The sequence below is a fragment of the Procambarus clarkii genome, chromosome 69 (assembly GCF_040958095.1).
Source record: "Procambarus clarkii isolate CNS0578487 chromosome 69, FALCON_Pclarkii_2.0, whole genome shotgun sequence".
Classification (NCBI taxonomy): domain Eukaryota; kingdom Metazoa; phylum Arthropoda; class Malacostraca; order Decapoda; family Cambaridae; genus Procambarus; species Procambarus clarkii.
This window is the reverse complement of record NC_091218.1, coordinates 19830306-19849677: the sequence shown is the minus strand read 5'-3', so window position 1 is coordinate 19849677 and position 19372 is coordinate 19830306. Positions and strand designations below refer to the sequence as shown.

Here is a 19372-nt window from a genome sequence, read left to right as displayed (position 1 = left end):
CCATTTCCATCCTGAGAGGCATGAACTGTTCCATTGGTTCTTTGCATTTCTGTATTAAAGAGATCCATCATCCGATTTGCTGATTTTCCTTCCAGTTCTGTCTCGCATTGAACATGCTGCAGTTGAGCCTTAACCCTCATGTAGTCCTCTCTTCTGTAGGTCCACACCAACTGCTCTGTTTCCCACCTCATAATGTCATTTGGTTGACCCCACACAATAATTACCTCCTTGATGTAGTGCTATTATAGATGATCCATGACAAATACTCAATTTCCTACAAAACCCTTTTTCAGGGAAGCAGTAAAGTGATAACATACTGGTACTGGACTGTGATTGAGTAGCATTTAATTCTTTATTTTTGCAAGACTTAAAAGACAACTAGCAGGTATGTTAAATATTCCTCGATTGTTATATGATACATTAACTTTATTTGTCATATCACAAAACTTGTCAAAATAATTCTTTGCAATACTTCACTAGATGAATTCTTTCACAGCTGACTAGTTTTATGCTATTAATATAAAATATCAACGAGTTCATGGTATATGTGAATCAGACTTAACACGACTCCATATCAATACAAACATTATGAGTTCACTGAAAATGTTATATACTTAACACAAAGTACAGTAGTTTAAAATTAACAGGGATAAAGGAAATTCACAATCTGAAATACCTCTATACAATTAAAATCCTTCCTCAAATTACTATGAATTATATATATTTTGAGCACACACTAATAATAATCTGATACTTCACACAAGACACTAGGCATCAGCAGACCTTGTCTGAGCACTGCAATCATAATAACTCTTGGCACAAATTAAAAAAAAAAGAACATACCATTTATTGACTGCGTTGATGTGGACTTCTTTTTCAACGAGCCTGCCACACCAGCCTCCGCAGGACCAACACTAGTACCACTGCCCCCCACCACGCCCCCAATGTTAGCCTGTGCCCCCACTGGCTTATCCGAGCCAGCCCGTTGAGGCACCATGCCATTCTGAAAATATGAAGAGAATGAGACCAGAATGAAAAACATGTCCAATAATAAAGATAATGTAAATGAATTAATATAAAAAGAGAGAGTTGGAACAAGTACTGATAATATGAAAGCTTCTCCATAGGATATCATGCTTTAAACTGGAGTGACAATTTACCTCATAAGCATTATTAGTTCCTTCCTCACTTGAGATTGAGGCCATACAAAATAACCTCTATTTATGATGCCTCCAGTATCTAATACCAGTTACACCAAAAAACCTAACCTAAATACAGGATTACACATACTTAGTAAATTAAATCTCACCGTTGGCTGGGCTGTGTACACTGTGCCATAACTTCTGGAAGGTACCTGACTGTCAGGTACTTTACCTTGTGTGCTCGTCAAGTAGTCTAGCGTTACAACACCTCGACGATCTGTAACACCAAGAGTCCAAATCAGTAACTAACTGAAGCTCTCTAAAAATAAACAATATTTCAGAATGAGTTCTCTAATTACACATCCTGTAAACTTTTTTTTTACTGCGAATTTCATATAACACAATTCTAAGAAATTCTTACCTATAAGGCTGGGTTGAACAGGGCCACACAATACGGCTAGGCAATTCAGGCAGAAGTTACCATATCCATATGGATTAAAATTTGCCTGTCCTCGTCGAGCAGTGAAGGAGCCCTTAATCTATTAAAAACAAAAAAATCTTGTACTGTATACATAATTTCTTATTTAGTTTCATAATTTCTTCGTATTGAAAATTCTGATACTACAGAAAAAAACCCTCGATTTGTTTGCAAAACATGTTCATGGAAAATTGGAAAATACTGTGCATATCCAACTAATGGTTACCTGGAAAAACAGAAATATTCAGTATTTCACAGATATCCTAAAATAAGGTTATTTTCCACACCTATCTTACCACAAAACCAAGTGCTTGTACTAGCAAGTTATTTGGTGCCGTCTTTAATGAGTAACATATAATTTATAAGCAACTTCCAGCACTTCAGAACAAGATAAACATACAACACTGTCATATTATGTACTTAAATGCACCTCATTAGAAAACCATTTATAACGTCAAAACATCTGGAAAACATATAAGTGCCAAATCACTGGTCCCGTATTGGTTTCAATACAGGATGAATTAGTGTTACTAAAATCTATTCTATATTTAGTGTCTCACTAATATAAACAGTTTGAGAACTGCTGCACTACAGGCCAATTACCACTTCTTATATGGGTAATATATAGAACTTGATACTCACATCCTCATTTGTAGTTTGATTTGATGTTGTGAGGTAGGTGTGGAATCCTGCCAACCCTAGGATTGACCATACAGAGAAGAAGCATATGACACCTTCTATGACTGATGCAGGGTTATTCTGTACAGCATCCAAGAAAGTTGCACTCTCTTTCATAACTGAAGAGTAAGAATAATGATAATATTTGGCCACTTTATTTAGAGATGAAAGTAAAAAATAACTGGAAAGTCCAAAATAAGCCTAATGTACAGCTCATTAAATGAGACAATACAAATACAAGAGGTCACTGGGACATGAACAAAATATATGCATTATATAATGAGGCCATAACTATCAGAGGATATTATTTAGAAATGTACTGGCTCCAGGCAGAGCTTGCAGAGAAGGAAAATTCTCAAAATGACTACAGGTAAACTAGAATGGATGATGTAAAAGACATACAAGATGGATGTTTAAGACTTTAGAGACCATCTGTCAAATACAATAAAAATAATGTTATGCTGTGGCATTTTTTAAATACCCATTACTGCATTATTTGTGTATGTATAACCTGAAGGCTTCCCTACAACATAAATATGAAAATCATAATAAACAAAAGTCATGTCTTAATTATCCAATGTTCAGTAATTGATTGACAAGTTTTTGGTAAAAAGTATTGTATTGTAAGCATGTATCGAGACAATAAATATGTGCATGTAGAAGTGGCCCTATTCTTCTTTGATATTTGCAGGCAAAGAGTGTATGGTGGCGGTGGTGGTGGCGTTGGTGGCGGTGGTGGTGGCTCGGCCAGTCACCACCAACTTTATGTACCTACTTATCAGTATGTACTTAGCTATCAGTGTCTATGGGCGAATGAGGTCTAGCTCTTTATGCCTCACCTACTAGCCTTGTTGTACCTGTTGCATTATAATTTAACTTTTCAGGCATTTAATTCTTTGGGGAATCTGGCCTTAAATTGTAGATGGAAATGGCTTTCACAACTACTAAGCTCAGAAGCTCTGGAACTGGTTGCAAGATGTAACAAAAGAGCACTGCTGCATTGTCCTAGGATGCAGATGATGAAATGCAAAGCACTGCAATGCAAGGATACAAAGCACTGCTGCATCAGCAGATGAACTGATCTGAGACCCGACGCTGGATCTAGTGGTAGGCATTCATTTCTATTTTTTTTTTTTTATTGTTTGGATAGTTATTTGGTAGTTTAGTAGTTTTGTCCTGTGAACCCAACAGTTGTCTGCAAAGCTTCACTGACTTTCTGGATGCTTTCCCAGCACAATGGTGGAATGTCATTTGCTTCCTGCATATGTGAAGGGGCCAGGTTTTGGCTCTGGTTCCTGGTGGGCCAAATCAACCTATGCAACTGATGTGACTGGTAGACTAGAGCAATCCCAGTGACATAAGAGTCCCATTGGTGACATGTAGCTTTCAGAAAGATTGCATTTAATTTCATTCAAAACTGGATTTTTTATAACTAAACCACTTTACATTATTTTTTAAATATTAAACCAAAAAATAAATAAAAAATTAATGCAAGCTTTGAGGGAAGAATTTGGCTTGGGCAGTGTTTGAGAGATCTAGGAGTTGTTCTGGAAAGTTAGCTGTCACCAGAGGACCACATGAAGGACATTGTGAAAGGTGTCTAAAAGTATTTCACTGAGAAGAGTGGAAATTGCCCTTCAAGCCATCCAAATTGCTCACAACTAACATGATTAACCAATTTTCAGTTAATCACCATCTTGGATAATCAAGACTATTCTGTGTGAGGAAAATGAACCTCTCTGTCAGCCTAAGTCCAGCTGCAGCTTATAGTATGACACAAGTACGGTACATAAATTATAAACATACAAACATCAGTGTACACTGAACTGGTGTGATTTTTAAATGAAGTAAAATTAAGAATGTGAACAATAATGTAATTAAGTACCTGGCCGCTAGTATTATTAGGTAAGAATACTCACATAAGACAAGATGCGCGATAACGCATGAGAAGATGAATACACAGAGAAAGGCTAAAGATATGATGAAAAGGTAAAAATATCGGTAGTTTCTCCTGCCAACACAATTCCCAACCCATGGGCAATGGTGATCAAATCTTTCTGTAAAAAAAAAAAAAAGGAATTGCATAATACATTTAGTTTCACATACAGTACAACTACTCATTAGACAAATTATCATCCTTGTAACCCATTTATAAAAACAACCACTATCTGAATGAATTAAAGTTCTAAGCCAAAGTCCATCAGTCTAAAAAAACCAGCGTTGAATGTAATGAAACGCCATTTTCTGGGTGAGACCCGGAGGCTCCCCGGAGCTTTACCGGCTGATATGCTAATGTCAGACTTTGGCATCAGTCATGTGTATGGAGTTCTAGGGCCTACCGGGGACCACGAGCCAGAACCTGGCCCCCTCAGAGAGGCAAGGGGAGCAATGGCCTATAGAAACCCCCGTGTGGTTGGAAGCATTCTATGTCTGCCATCGACCGGGTCAAGCATCCAGAAAGGTAAGCATTCCAAAACAAACCCCTATTCTGGTGAAAATTGCTACCTAAGCCGAACTAGTGAATAGAACTCTTCAACAGAAAACACGGAAACTAGTATGACGTCATACGTCACCGCGCCGCTGTCTGCGCAGCTCCCCCCTCCCCGGGAGGGGGAAGGGGGAGCCCCAGACCTCCCACGCCGGCTATCCACCCATCAGTTCTGAGGCTGGATGTCAAAACACGCGAAAAACGCCGACCGGAGGGAGGGAGGGTTGCCGGGGAGCCTCCGGGTCTCACCCAGAAAATGGCGTTTCATTACATTCAACGCTGGTTTTCTGGGGGGAGCCCCGTCGGCTCCCCGGAGCTAACTACCCACAGAGGAAGGTCAAAGGGACAAAACCGGGAGGCGGACACCACGCACCCCCCAAGGAGGCGAGACAACCGGCAGCAAACGCCAACCCAAGGCGCCACAGCCCCGAAAATCCCGGGAACAACACGAGAACCACGAGCAGCAAGGCCCCTGCACGAACACCAAAAATCCATGCCCGAAAGACTGCAAGGCCACGTCGCCCAGACGGCAGCGAGAGCAGCGAAGCCACGAACGCCACAGGCATAAGGGAAGAACACAGGCAGCTTAGCCACAAGAACACGGCTGACCACCCGGGACACCATCACCCGCGAACCGGGAAGAACAGAACCGGATCAACGCAAAACGCGCTCCGGACCCAAACGCCGTGGCACGCAAACAACAGCAGAGGGCCGCCACTGAACACAAAAACGACACACCCCCGGCCCGACCAACAAAGCACCAACAAACCCTGGACCCCCCAGAATGCAGCAGCCCCACCCCGCGCCAGAAAAGATGGAGACTGCTGCCATCAAACAACCAAAACGCTAAAACCGAAGGAGCAAGAAAACACAGCGAACCGACCCCCAGAGGCAAAGGCCCAAAGGAAAGAGCCGACGAAAAAACACACCGGAACCGAAGGGGCACTACCAACCGAGGAGAAGACAGAGCACGCTGACCAGAGACCAGGATGGTGCAAGCGGCGCACGAACAGGCCGGAGGTGAAATGACGCACAAGACAGCTGACTAACGGTGCAGAAGCAACACCAAGACCAAAAGCAAGCTGAAGCGGCTCCGCCTGCGCCGCACGAAAAGAGGCGACAGTATGTGGCAAGACGACGGCCCCCAACCCCCACTAGAAAACCAAGCCGAGAGTAAACCAAGCCAACAAGAAGGACCCACCGAAGAAGGGACAGGAAAAGGAAGGACCGCCAAAATACCCCATACTGCCGCCAAGAAGCACGCAGGTGGGACACCTACCACGAAGCCACCCGACCACCAACCGGAGGCGAGACCACGAGGCAGAACATAAGCAGCCCCGACAAGGCCCCCCCGAGCCCAGGAAAAAGGCGGAGCCGCGAGAAGATCTCGGGCGCGACCACCGAAACCCAGGTATATAAACAAAAGAAAAAGAAAACCCCGCAAGAGGACAGCGTACCCAAGCGGAACAGAGCCGGCCGCTATGATTGGTAAAGACAAGCTGCACAGTACCCCGCGCCCCACCAGTGCAAACACTGCCCCTTACTCTAAGGCGAACAAGGGAGACAGAACACCCGAGCACACAAAGAGCGGCCGAAAACCAAGCGGTAAACGGCCAAGCAGGGGCAGGACCCAAAGAACTTGTGGAAGGTGGCCCCAAGCCCCAAGGGCAGTACTTACAGGGCACCTAGGGAAGGGAACCCTAGGCGCATGCAGCCCGAGTACTGAAGAATCACACCCGGCTCACGCACCACCTAGAAAACAGACACCACACTCTAGGTACAGTGCTGAAACAACCACTGGAGCCGGAGCACATAACCATTGCCTATAGCATCAGCCGAAGAACTGATGGGTGGATAGCCGGCGTGGGAGGTCTGGGGCTCCCCCTTCCCCCTCCCGGGGAGGGGGGAGCTGCGCAGACAGCGGCGCGGTGACGTATGACGTCATACTAGTTTCCGTGTTTTCTGTTGAAGAGTTCTATTCACTAGTTCGGCTTAGGTAGCAATTTTCACCAGAATAGGGGTTTGTTTTGGAATGCTTACCTTTCTGGATGCTTGACCCGGTCGATGGCAGACATAGAATGCTTCCAACCACACGGGGGTTTCTATAGGCCATTGCTCCCCTTGCCTCTCTGAGGGGGCCAGGTTCTGGCTCGTGGTCCCCGGTAGGCCCTAGAACTCCATACACATGACTGATGCCAAAGTCTGACATTAGCATATCAGCCGGTAAAGCTCCGGGGAGCCGACGGGGCTCCCCCCAGAAAAAGAATGAAAATGTCATTTCTATCTAAATTAACTAGCATAACCTAACACATTCTTTACTTATACACAAAATATACACTAATTCCAATGTTCACAGCAGAATGGTGTGCAAAGAATTTCTTCCACACAGAAAGTTTGGCTAACATTATTACTAACATTAACACTAACATTACAACCTGTTGGGTGTATTCCTGCCCATAAACGTTCCAGGCATCTTAAGAGTTCTGCTCACTGACACCTAAAATGTTTACACACACTTAACACATGGCTTGGTCATCTTGAAATGCACTGACATGGTTTAGTCACCTTGAATGAACAGAGAATGATGAAAGAAGATGCAGCATATTTGAATAAATATAATGCTATGAGAAGAGAAAGGCCAAGAAGATGGGCAGATATGTTTCGAGTCTATGAGGAAATAGTGCATTAACAGAGCACAAGAAATGATAGGAAACAAGACTAAGCTGAAACAGTTTATTAAGAGCAAATAAAGGCAAATATATATATATATATATATATATATAGTGTTTTGTGGTGGATGATTTTTTTGGAGTGTTGTAATGTTTGTCTCCATGATGCTGCCAAGGGTGGAAGGTATGGTGAATGGACAGGTGATATTTATGAATCTAATTTCCCCCTCCCATGCTGCTCTCCAATTCACTCTAGTCAAATATCTCCCCGCCAAATGAAAATGGGAAATTGACAATAATAATAATAATAATAATAATAATAATAATAATAATAATAATAATAATAATAATAATAATAATAATAATAAAAATAAAAAAAAGGCTGCTAGGACTATATAGGTAGACACGAACTTATGACCATGGTATTGCCAAGCCGCATATTCTACCACTAGACCAACGTGACTTGTAAAAGTCATACAACCGGATTTCTACTGAAATCACAGGAAGCCTTGAGCCAGTCCAAGTTTTTACGGATAACCCACAAGCACACTCATGGAAGGGCAGTGGTCCCACACCTTACGCCCCAACGTATTCTGAAGTTGGGGCGTAAGGTGTGGGACAACTCTACCCTTCCACCCAAGTGCTTGTGGGTCATATGTAAAAACTTGGACTGGCTTCAGTAGGGGCCTCCAGACTTCCTGTGATTTCGGTAGAAATCAGGTTGTATGACTTTTACATGTCGGCAGTGGTCTAGTGGTAGAGTATGCGGCTTTGCAATGCCATGGCCGTAGGTTTGCGCCCACCTATAGCCCTAGTGAATTTTATCATTAATATACTGTATATATCATGTTAATGTGATTTCTGTGTGTTTAATAATAATGATACATGACTGACAATGAACTCTTAGGAGCTGTAATAAGCAGCACCAAAAGTTTATATCCACCTAACAATTATTACTATCATTCTGAATTTTGCACGAAGAGTTCCACCACTTACCAACACAATTGTCGCAGATTGAACAATGAGACGCTCTGGGTGGTCGGAATATTTTGCAAGTAAAACAGTATTTAAGCTTTACTGTCACACCATTTACAACAATTTCTTTAGTGCGAGGTGGAGGGCGGAGTCTGGGACCATTACCAGAGTTGGGCACCTCTGTAGGAAATAAATGTTCATATAACAAGTAATAAAAATGTATTATATTAGTATTGTATACACAGCATTACTTCCTATCAAAATAACATTCACAGTTACATTAGAATAATGAATACTATCCAAGGAAGAGAGAGATTTAGGAGGAATGTGTCTAATTTTTCAATACTTTTCCCCACCCAAATGGTCTCCAGATTTTGTCCAGGTAATTTTTTGCAACTACATACTTGAGTCAATATTTACATTAGAATATAGTACGAGTTAGCCTAATACGAACATATTTTTATTGGTTTATCACAAAGAAAGTTACCAAGGGCAAGCATTCTGGGTACACTACAAATTTTCAAATATACGTACAAGTAGTACATTCCATAATGATTGCGTACATTACAAAGCAGCTGATGCTCTACAAAATATATCTACAAATCAAAATATTCTAGTACTGTACTGTATTAGTGACTAGAAATAGATAAATCATATTAAGGATGCTGGGGGTGGTACTGACCTGATTCCACTAAAGTAAACCACAAGACACACAATTATATTGAATAGTCTTATAAAGACCACTCATATTTTATTTTTAACAGCAACCTTTGAAACAAGAAACCTTCCGAACAATATATTATACAGAACTGTGGATTCAAATGCATGTTATGTATGTACCAAGTCTTATGGAAATAATATCAAAGACAAAATATTCTGAAATATATCCAATAATTATGTATCAATCGATTTGATAATGCCACGTGTACAATTTTCTCCAATTCGACAATGAAACACGGTACATTATGCCCAGTGACTTAATGCAGCCTAGAACAGAATCACCACTACCAAATAAGCCAACTAGCCAGTAAAGCAACCAGGTTTGGCAGTGGCATCAGATTCTGCTGAAGGTCAGCAAGTACTTTCACATGCATCACTTGGAACAGCTAAGTTTTAGCCTCTCTCAAAGATGATGTTCAATTGTCAAAGTAAATCATCTATCAAATGGTATGAATGGCTAGGCCAAAGCATTCCATTACTATTGTCAAGTTATTTTATAGGCTGGATGGCCAAAGAATAATGAACACTATGACAATATTACAGCATTACAATATTTGTAATGATCAAGAACTGTCGGGAGACTTAAAACAACTTTCTATTTTAATTCGTTAGACACTAAAATACTTGTTGCATATGTAGTTGCATGGATATACAGTAGTGCATCATAAAAATATAAGAATAGAATGGCATCTCCAATTTTGGATTACATCATTCCAGACCCATTCCAGGTTTGTGTGAAATCGACCCCTTCCCCCTCCCTCAAATGAAAATGAACCACAGAATTTGGTTTGAATACAGTACTGTACTCAACATTGTCATTTATTAATTTCCAGAGCACTGTGGTTATAGTCATTTGTCAATTTTTTTTATCACTGCCTGGCAATGATGTAAATATGTTTATAATAAACCTATATGGACATATTGGAGTTAACCAAGACCCATGACAAAATTCTACTATCGTTTTCTAATTGCTAACTACGTGATAAAGTTATCATGTACAAGAAGTTAGTAGTTATTGTCAAATGATGACTTGATCTTTGCCACCAGTGAATCTATCCCAGGACTTACTCTTTTGTCTTTTATTTACTTTTTTGCATGCAAATGTATTTTTCTAAAAGGGCATGGTTTATTGGGGGGGGGGGGGAGGGAAGCATGGCACAATTTTGACGAGAGCCACTTGTCGAGGGTTAAGTATGCTCATTGGGTTTCTCACTGTACAGTAAACCAAAATCTGAAGATGGTAAAAACCTAGAAGTGGAAACCAATGCACACAGAATGCCATTTGCTCAGGCTGTATTGGTACTTTTACCTATTATCATTATATCAAAAGACAAAATGCATATTCTCTCTAGGCTAGGAACACATTCACTTACAAACCATAACCCTAGATATAAAATCTTACCTATTTGTTTCTCAGTGTAGATAGCTTCATCAGCTGTGGCTCTTGGAATAATGCCAGGATCAGTGAAGGAAGTATGGAAGAGTGAAGACATGACGAAAATAAACAAAAGTGCCCCAAATGCTGGTATGGCCGGTGTCAAGTTTTCCGCCAAGAAGGGACAGCTGGGGGGAAAATACTTTTATTAGACAAGGTTTAATAAAAGACCAAACAGCAAAAACTGCCTTTAATAAGGCAAGATAAACATCTTAGATTATATATTTTCTTATGGTGCATGATACTAGTTGTAAAATATGAGGTACATCTATAGTATTATCACATGCAATTCTGGTTGCTTGTATAGTACTGTAATAACATTCAAGTCATAAAATATTTGTACTGTATATACATAATGCACAGTGCTGCACAAAAAGCAACTAAAGTACTGTATTGCAAAATAAAAAATTACTCAGGATATTTTTCACCTGCATGTTAAACTAACACTTACTCAAAGATAAAGAATAGTACATTTGTGACAACAATGAGTCCAACTGTGAAGTAAAAGATGCCAGTCTGTTGTGCCATCATTATGCGACCGTCGCAACAAAACTTGTTGCGACCAGGAAAAATTTGCCATTTTCGTTTCACACTTGCCATTTTCACCTGTCGACGAAAAACACTTATTTTGGTACTGCTATTGATATTATTTTACCAAAAAGTTTAATGATATTCCTCATACAACTAAATACAAGACGTTTTTGGGACAAAATACAGTATTACTGAAATGAGAAATGAGTTAGAGATTTCTTGCCAGAAAGATAGAAGCAACAAGTGATTGTCAGTATGGAGGACAGTCACAAGTGTGTCCCACAAGGACTTGAACTAGGCCCTATAATGTTTGTGATTTAAGTTATATAAATAATTTACCAAAAGGTTTCAAATAATCACTATACAGTACAGTATCTTATATGAATATACTGTACACTAAAGAATGGGAAAACAATATTTGCAAAACAAGTAATCAAAATGACTAAGACTCTCAATTTAAACAAATTAACCAAATGGAGCAAAGAATGAGTGATGGTTTTCAGTGTTATGAAATGCCACATAATGGAAATGGGGGGGGGGAGGAAATGCAGTAAAAAACTTAGACGCCGTGAGGATCATACAGGATGGTCTAAACATCTGGGCATCCCCTGAACCTCAAATAAAAATAGTGTACAAGAGAAATAATTCTTTGCATACTGACACTGACATACGGTAACTCATAATGAAGCAAACTAACATGATCAATGTGCCCTCCAATTCCTTTACACTACCAGTATGATGCATAGGATGATTATGGGATGCACCATAAAGCAGATGCTGCTAATGTCAACATCAATCATGTGCAATATGACTACACATCTGGGGAACTTAGCCTAGGTCAAAGCTCATGAATCTTTATTAAAAAGTCATCGCAAATGGAGACATGTTGTCATGAAAATGAAGTCAGCAGACAGACATTTTACATTATAAATCAATCCTTTTGTTAGACTATTTCAATGCAAAGGCTGCCAAATTTTTATTTGGCAGCTATTTATAGCTACATATATCTATATCTATTTTAGCTATATCTATATGATGCAAGTACAAGGCAGCTATATCTATTTTATTTTCTTTATATGCATCATTCATTAGAGTATCATTGACTGATGGTTGAACCAGATATTTTGACCACCCTGTAGATTGTGTGAAAATCAGAAAAAAAAATTAATTCTCCGATTTTTGGGGTTTTAAATAGACCTAAGTGTTTAAGCTATAGATTGGTGATACAAGAGCAGCTCAGGCAGCTACTGAGGGGCACCTCCAAGAAAAAAGGAAATAATGGTAGATGAGCAGAATGGATTCCACAAGACTGTGCACTAAAACTGTAGAAATTTGAACATGAGTTATGATGAAATTTACAAAGGCAATGAATGAGACACAGTGAACACAGTTCTTTTCCTGTAGCAGCAACTATATAATTACACATTTATTCTAGCAATTGGGCAGCCACACATAAGGTAGACAACTACTGCTGCCAAGACAACAATATAAATTTAATGAAAAAATTACCTTTCTGTAACTGTAAACATGAGGAAGAATAGTGGTGTATACTCCTAAACAAGCGTCCTGAAACTTTACCACCCACCTCACCCCCTGTATTAAAGTTACTCTGCTTCCCTTAACATGCAACACTCCTACATAACAGTAGCACTTTTATGCAATGCAACTTTCATCTAGGTTATATGATGAGTAACACATAATTGTTTACATATTGCTTTACTGGGTATATATTTGACAAACTTTTTGGTAACAAATTCTTTAATGTCATTGTCTACCTCCTGCAATCTGAACCCTAAGAAGGCAGCTTACATCAAATGATGTGTAAAGGTTCACCTGAGGTCAATGCAGAATACTTCAACTTCAGTTTTATAAAGTAAAAACTCCTGAGAATTGAGCTCTAATAAATTTCTATAGTTACCAAGATTTGACATATCTCTGGCTTTTATTACCTAATAAGAAGATAAACCTTGTTATTATACATAAAAGGTAATTAATGAAAGAATTTCAGAGAATGTGACATTATAATGTCCAAAAATATTTATGCAAAATACAGTATTAAATTTTAAACCATTTTTATTTTACTCACCCATATTTAATTCTACAAGGATTATACACTTAATCCTAAAATACTGTAAATGAATGCAAAATAGGGGGTAACTACATTTTATAAAAATTTTAATGTTACTGATAATTAACAGTCCCGTGGCACAATGGTAAAACACTCGCCTGGCTCTTCGTGAGCGCTTTGGCATGGGTTCGTATCCTGATCGGGGAGGATTGACTGGGGTGCCAATCCTTAACTGTAGCCCCTGTTTACCCAGCAGTAAATGGGTACGTGATTTTAAACGATTTGGCGAGTCGTATTTCGGGAAAATTAGGATTGAGGACCTGCCCAAAATTATGTGCATGCTAGTGACTGTACAAGAATGCAAGAACTCTTGTGTGCATATAAATAAATAAATAAAATGTTCAGTTTAGTTCAGTACTAATATATAAGTTCAGTAATATGTTTATTGTTTGTGATGTGTGTCTATGTATGTATTAACACGATGTACTGAATGGGGTGAGAATAGCTTGAGCTACCTCATCCCTTTGTGTGTATTTTACCTCAATAAACTTATTTCAATTTCAATTCAATTTCTGTATATAAGAAAATACTGAATATGTAATTTTTTCATACTTTTTAATTTTGATAATACAGTACTGTACTTTTAAAAAATTTTAGAAATAAAAAAGTTCATATTTTTGGTACAAATAATTTCAGATTCACACATGGAATGAGTCGACTTAACTGTTGACTTTAAAGCTTATGAGGCACAATCTGAAATTTATTTTTCACAAGTATTATGAGGACACTAAGCACTAGACAATGTACCCTGTACTGTATTTTAATTATTGCTGCAGAATGTTAAAATAACCTCATCCCTCGCTTTTTTTTCCTTACCAATTTAATTAACTCTTCGGTTGTGATAAGCAACATTTTAAGTACCTAGAAAAAAGTGTTTCACAATTATAACATTTACCAAGTCCTGTTGCCGTCAAAACAATTCCCTGAAGCCAGTAAATGCTTCCAGCAGTTGGCGACAGAATCAAGTACAGCAGTGGCATGTATTCCCAAGAAGCAACGTAAGCAGTGCTTTCTCTATAAAATCCCTTCCAAATTAAAACTGCTTTACTTATTTAACACATTATTTAATTCAACTGCACGGGGCAGTCTGCATTTCTTTTTGGTTTCAGATTTTCACGTATCATTTGTAGCTTGAAAATCTGTCTCCTCAAATATGCAGCATTCCATATGCAGAAACCTCCACCCTCTTTCAGAATAAAATAATATGCCACTGCCTGATATAAGATAAAAACAATTAATTCAACTTATGTGACTACCCTTTTTCCAAAACCATGTAAAAGGTTCAGATCAAACTAATATGTTGAAGAAAGTATTCTGATGCTGGAATGTCCCCTTACTAATATTTGTTATTATTACTGTGTATAATTAATATTGCTAGAAATTTGAACAAACAAACACATCATTCTCCTGGGCTCCTTCCCTACTAGTAGTGTGGAAGGGGGGGGGGGGGGGGGGGGGGACAGCAGCAGCACAGCATTACCAATTTGTTAAATTCAACCATAAATACTTATCCATAAATAATAATTATCTAACCTTTATACTGTTTTGCAGTTTTGCAGACTATTGGACTCATTATCATAGTACTGTACAGTACTGTACTTGAATGATAACATTAGTATTTTGGAATGTAATAAATTAATAATGGTAGAAACTTATTTGAATCTGCTTTAACCACATGGGTTGGATGGTAGAGCGACAGTCTGTCTTTATGCCTGTCGGCGTTCAATCCCCAATTGTCTAAGCGCTTGGGCACCATTCCTTTGCCATGTCCCATCCCAAATCCTTATCCTGTTCCCTTCCAAGTGCTATACAGTAGTTATAATGGCTTGGCACTTTCTCCTGATAGTTCCCTTCCCTAGATTTTGTTTTGAAAGAGATGGTATCAGTGTGTGAGGTTACTGTCCATGTCAACACTCAACTTAGGAAAATAAGCTGATTAGAAGAGATGATGTGATACTCTCATGAATTTACAGTATTTGTTAATGGAAAGTGGGGTCATACAGTACTGCATTAGCTCTATCCAGTTATTAAATAAATTATACTAAAAGTTACATAATTTTTCAAGTGTCCTCTTGCATTTATTAACCACTTTAAGAATTTGATTTATACTAGTTTAGCTTGTAATGCCCATTCCTTATCTAATCCAACCACACATTGGTCATCCCCAATAGCCCCAAACAAGCCCCTTAATATGTCTATGCTTTCCTGCACTTTCTCAATGAGTTGAATAAGCGTATACAATACTTGTTAAGGTAAAGGTTAGCTTCGGATACAAGTTAATACAAGCTAGTTGACAAGCGGGTAAGAAATGTGGCACCTTGTTCTCAAACCTATTTGGAATCCTCAATTCAGTCATTCTTTATAAAAATATACAAAATTAGTGTTCTACCGAGTGACATGTACACTAGTGAGAGAACATATGCAAACACACTTCAGAGAAAAACCAAAAGGTAAGAATTACTGATCATTTTTTAGTAGTACCTGCTGCTAAAGCATTGTGTTCCTGATGTACTGGTTACAGCAAGCTGCAGCGTGCTGCACAGGATCACTGCATGATTCAAAATATAAAAAGGTGCACATGCCTAGGTTTATAATAAATTAGAGAAGTAAAAATTAACAAAAATATTTTAATTTCTTGGGACTTATATAGAAATGTATTAGTGAACTTCTTCCTTAGAATGGTATTTTAACCACTAAATACTAAGTGCTTAGTGTGAAAATTGCCTAAACAAAGACTAATTAGCATATCTGCAATGCCACGCTTGGTATAGGCATTTAAATTAGCTAATTTAGACACAATAAGTGTTCTTAAAAAGCAACCTAACCTAACTGCATGACAGCTTGTAGGTGCAAATAATTACAAAATTTCCGTACCTTTAATATTTCAGCAGTCATTGCACGAATGTTGCTTCTACTCCCACAACATGAACACATACGCATGTAACACAATTACAAGCACATTATTTGAGACTAGATCCACGCCTAACAGGGTAGTTGTATCACAAATGACGCACTGTGTGAGAACTGCGGCGTCAATGCAAGCAGCTGCTGGACTGGATAAAACTGGCTGCCGAAGAGGGAGACGTGGATTTATGAAGCTGTGCTGCTATACAGTATATCCAATCTGTTGTGAACTGGAGAATATTTCCTCACTAAATATCCTTACACTTTAAATGCCTAGATTTGTTATTTCGACACCAACTCACTGATTATTTAATGTCACAACTTCCTTGAGAAACTTTGTCAACACTAAATTTTTTATGCACAAACTATTCAGTCGAGGTGAACGCACGACCTCTGAGGCTCACCTTGGTCTTGGGGTGCACGTCCTTCGGAGAGGTTGCATCTAGGTTGTCAGAGGACGAACTGGCACTCGACTGAACGCACTTGTTGTCCAGGAGGTGGTCACTGGACTGTGTGGGAGACTGAGACGGTGACTCGAGGGCCACACGCTGGTATATTCCTTCCTCCAGCATGAAGGCAGCAATATAGGGGAAGCTTTGTCACCTCCACCTGGACAGGGCTTTGAAGCATTCACCTAGACAGGTCCTGGACACCCCCAACCTGGACAGGCCCTAAAATTTTTTGACTGGACAAGATTTAACACTTTCACTTGGACGGTCCTCAAGACCTTCACTCGAGCAGGTCCTTGGAAACACCTTCACACGGGTAGGTCCTTCGCAACACGTTCACCTTAACAGGTCCTATGAAACCCCTTCATAAGGTAAGGTCCTACGCAAGAACACCTCGACAAGCACAAGACTGGGAGCGGAGCTAGAGGAGCACCGCCCTGCGCTCGTCATACCCGTGCAGGCGGGTGTCCAGTGGCCCCGGTCACCGCAGGAGGCGAGGCTGCCCTCCACGACACAGACACAGCAGCTGGGGAGCCTGGCGAGGCGCGACACATCTGACGACCTCCTCCACCTTCCTCCTGCAGGGTGTGTTCAACACCAACACCATAAGTCCGGGTCGCGCACCGCCTCCACCCCCTCACCTCCCTCAACACTCCCCACAACACTCATAGTCACCACAACCTCTACATCTAGCATCTCCTCAGACAACCACAAGTTTCCTCAAGGGTGATTACGCCAATATACGAGGTGGGAGAGGGGTAAATGGCCTCCTAATTCAGGAGAGGAGCTGGCAGAGCCACCTGTTGGCCACAGAGTTCCGCCACTCCCACACCTGGAAATACCGACGATTGACGATGAGATAAACACCATAAAAAAATATATATTTTTTGTTGTTGTAATGTTGCTAATCACTTGTGGCTCAACTTTCTAATATTTTAGTTGTTGTTGTTTACATATCTCTCTTGTAGACAAGAGAGCCATGGAAACTGTGTGACAGGGAGGTTAACGAGACCTTGTGGTAGATTGCGTGGGATAGATTTCTTATTAAGAAGCTTAGGTACATAGATGAGTAGTTAAACGTGAGGAATAACACGCTACACAGGACACCAAGTTATACCTTTATCTAATATACCCACCTCACAAAGTGAGTCATTATACATGGAATCAGATAAAAATAATCACGAGATGTGAGTTGATGCCTGAATTTACCTGAGAGCCACTATCTCTCTGTATGGGGTGCATAATAAATGAACCAAACTAACTAAACTCTCTAGTGGCCTCGACGATGACAGAAAGCCGACGGCTTGTCGAAGGTACCCCTATTTATCCTGATAGGGGAAACTATTGTAAAATTCTTCCGAAGTACCTTCTTGTATATAAATAAATAGATACAAATAAATGTACGGCTTCAGCGGTTCCATGGGTTTATTTACCTGAAGGTCACTAACACTAGTAGCCTGGACAAGCACAGCTAGAAGCCGGAGGCTTGTCAAAGGTCCCTCATTTGTCCTGATGATTTTGTTTCAAGATGAACTTTAATGTTTAGCAGAGTTTTGGCATTATCGGGTTCGGCGGGTAGGCGATTCCATGAGTTTATATCCCTGTAGGGTGAAAAAACATCAGTTTTCTGTCCTACATTGTGGCTCGTTGTACTTGAAGCCGTAGCGCCTTGTTTGTGCTATATCTAACCTGACAAGGAAATTACAAGTACGTGGAATAAATTATTAAATACTGGAAAGGATAAACAAAGAAAGCAAAAGGTCGCCCTAAATAGAAATGAATCTGACTGGAAAAATGTGGTGAGTGGAGTACCGCCATGATCCTCTCATATTATATGAATCAATGACATTGGTGTAAATATTACAAACCACATCATTAAATGTGCAGATAACAGTAAGATCTATGTAAAGTAGAAAACGAAAACACTACTGAGGTCTTAAAGAGAGATCTACGTGGTCAAGTTGCACAAAACGTAAAAAAACTGGCATATGGTTTTCAGTATTGAAGAATTCAAGTCCTTACTTGTAGGGCATAACAATGTACATCACAACTGTCATATAAACCACATTACCATGCAGCAGATTTATCAGGAAAAGGACACAGGATTCACCAGTCATTGAAAGTTGCACAACAAGTGGGTTCTGAAAAAAAATCAACCAAATCATAAGAATAAGCAAACGAATCTTTGACTTCAAATAAGTAAATGTGGTTATTGAACTCTACTGGTTTCTGGTTCGCCTCTGTCTAGCCTACTGCATCCAAGCACAGAGACTTCCGTTCAAAAGAACATATATGCTTTGGATAAAGTTCAACAAAGAGCAACAAAACTCATCCTAATACTAAGTCAACTCTCCTACCAAGAACGGTTGAGAGCCTGCAAACCAGAGATAACAGAGCTGATCTCAATGAGACTTAAAACACTAAAATAGTTGTAGAGGAACTGGCCGAAGAACTAATTCTCTCATTGAAACTCCTAACCAGAAAATCTTTGGACCAAAGGAAATTCCTCCGTGATTGGAAATAGGTAAATGTCACTCCCATCTTCAAAAAGGCAGAAAGAGCATGATCAGCTCCACGCTCAACAAGTCACAATGTAAGACAGAAAACATGTTTTGCCACCAATCCTTATCTATAAAATCGATGTCTGTCTGTCCAAAGCAGGATGAGAGAGGCTAGTCTCGCCCAACTTTCCAGGATGATATATAGGGGGGGAAGAGAGAGAGGGATAGTGCAGTGTTGTGAGAGTTTCAACCTCATTACTCTATCCATTAAACA

At 39.7% G+C, this 19372-nt stretch overlaps 1 protein-coding gene across 2 annotated transcripts in view; it reads right to left on the bottom strand.

The window, feature by feature from the left end:
* Positions 1-17436, bottom strand: part of app (Palmitoyltransferase app) — a 30112-nt gene extending 12676 nt beyond the window's left edge. Inside the window, exons 1-10 of one of the 2 annotated variants that reach the window (XM_045765062.2) lie at positions 16119-16189; positions 15726-15792; positions 11037-11191; positions 10553-10713; positions 8452-8610; positions 4218-4355; positions 2263-2417; positions 1564-1681; positions 1310-1419; positions 844-1003 (exon numbers count right to left, since the gene is read on the bottom strand). In XM_045765062.2, coding sequence (XP_045621018.1) covers positions 844-1003; positions 1310-1419; positions 1564-1681; positions 2263-2417; positions 4218-4355; positions 8452-8610; positions 10553-10713; positions 11037-11185 — 1150 coding nt within the window. In that variant the 5' untranslated portion in view covers positions 11186-11191; positions 15726-15792; positions 16119-16189. Of the gene's footprint in view, positions 1-843; positions 1004-1309; positions 1420-1563; positions 1682-2262; positions 2418-4217; positions 4356-8451; positions 8611-10552; positions 10714-11036; positions 11192-15725; positions 15793-16118; positions 16190-16552 lie in introns of those variants that run through there. The other variant, XM_045765059.2, reaches the window with a different exon arrangement.
* Between the last annotated feature and the right edge of the window lie 1936 nt (positions 17437-19372).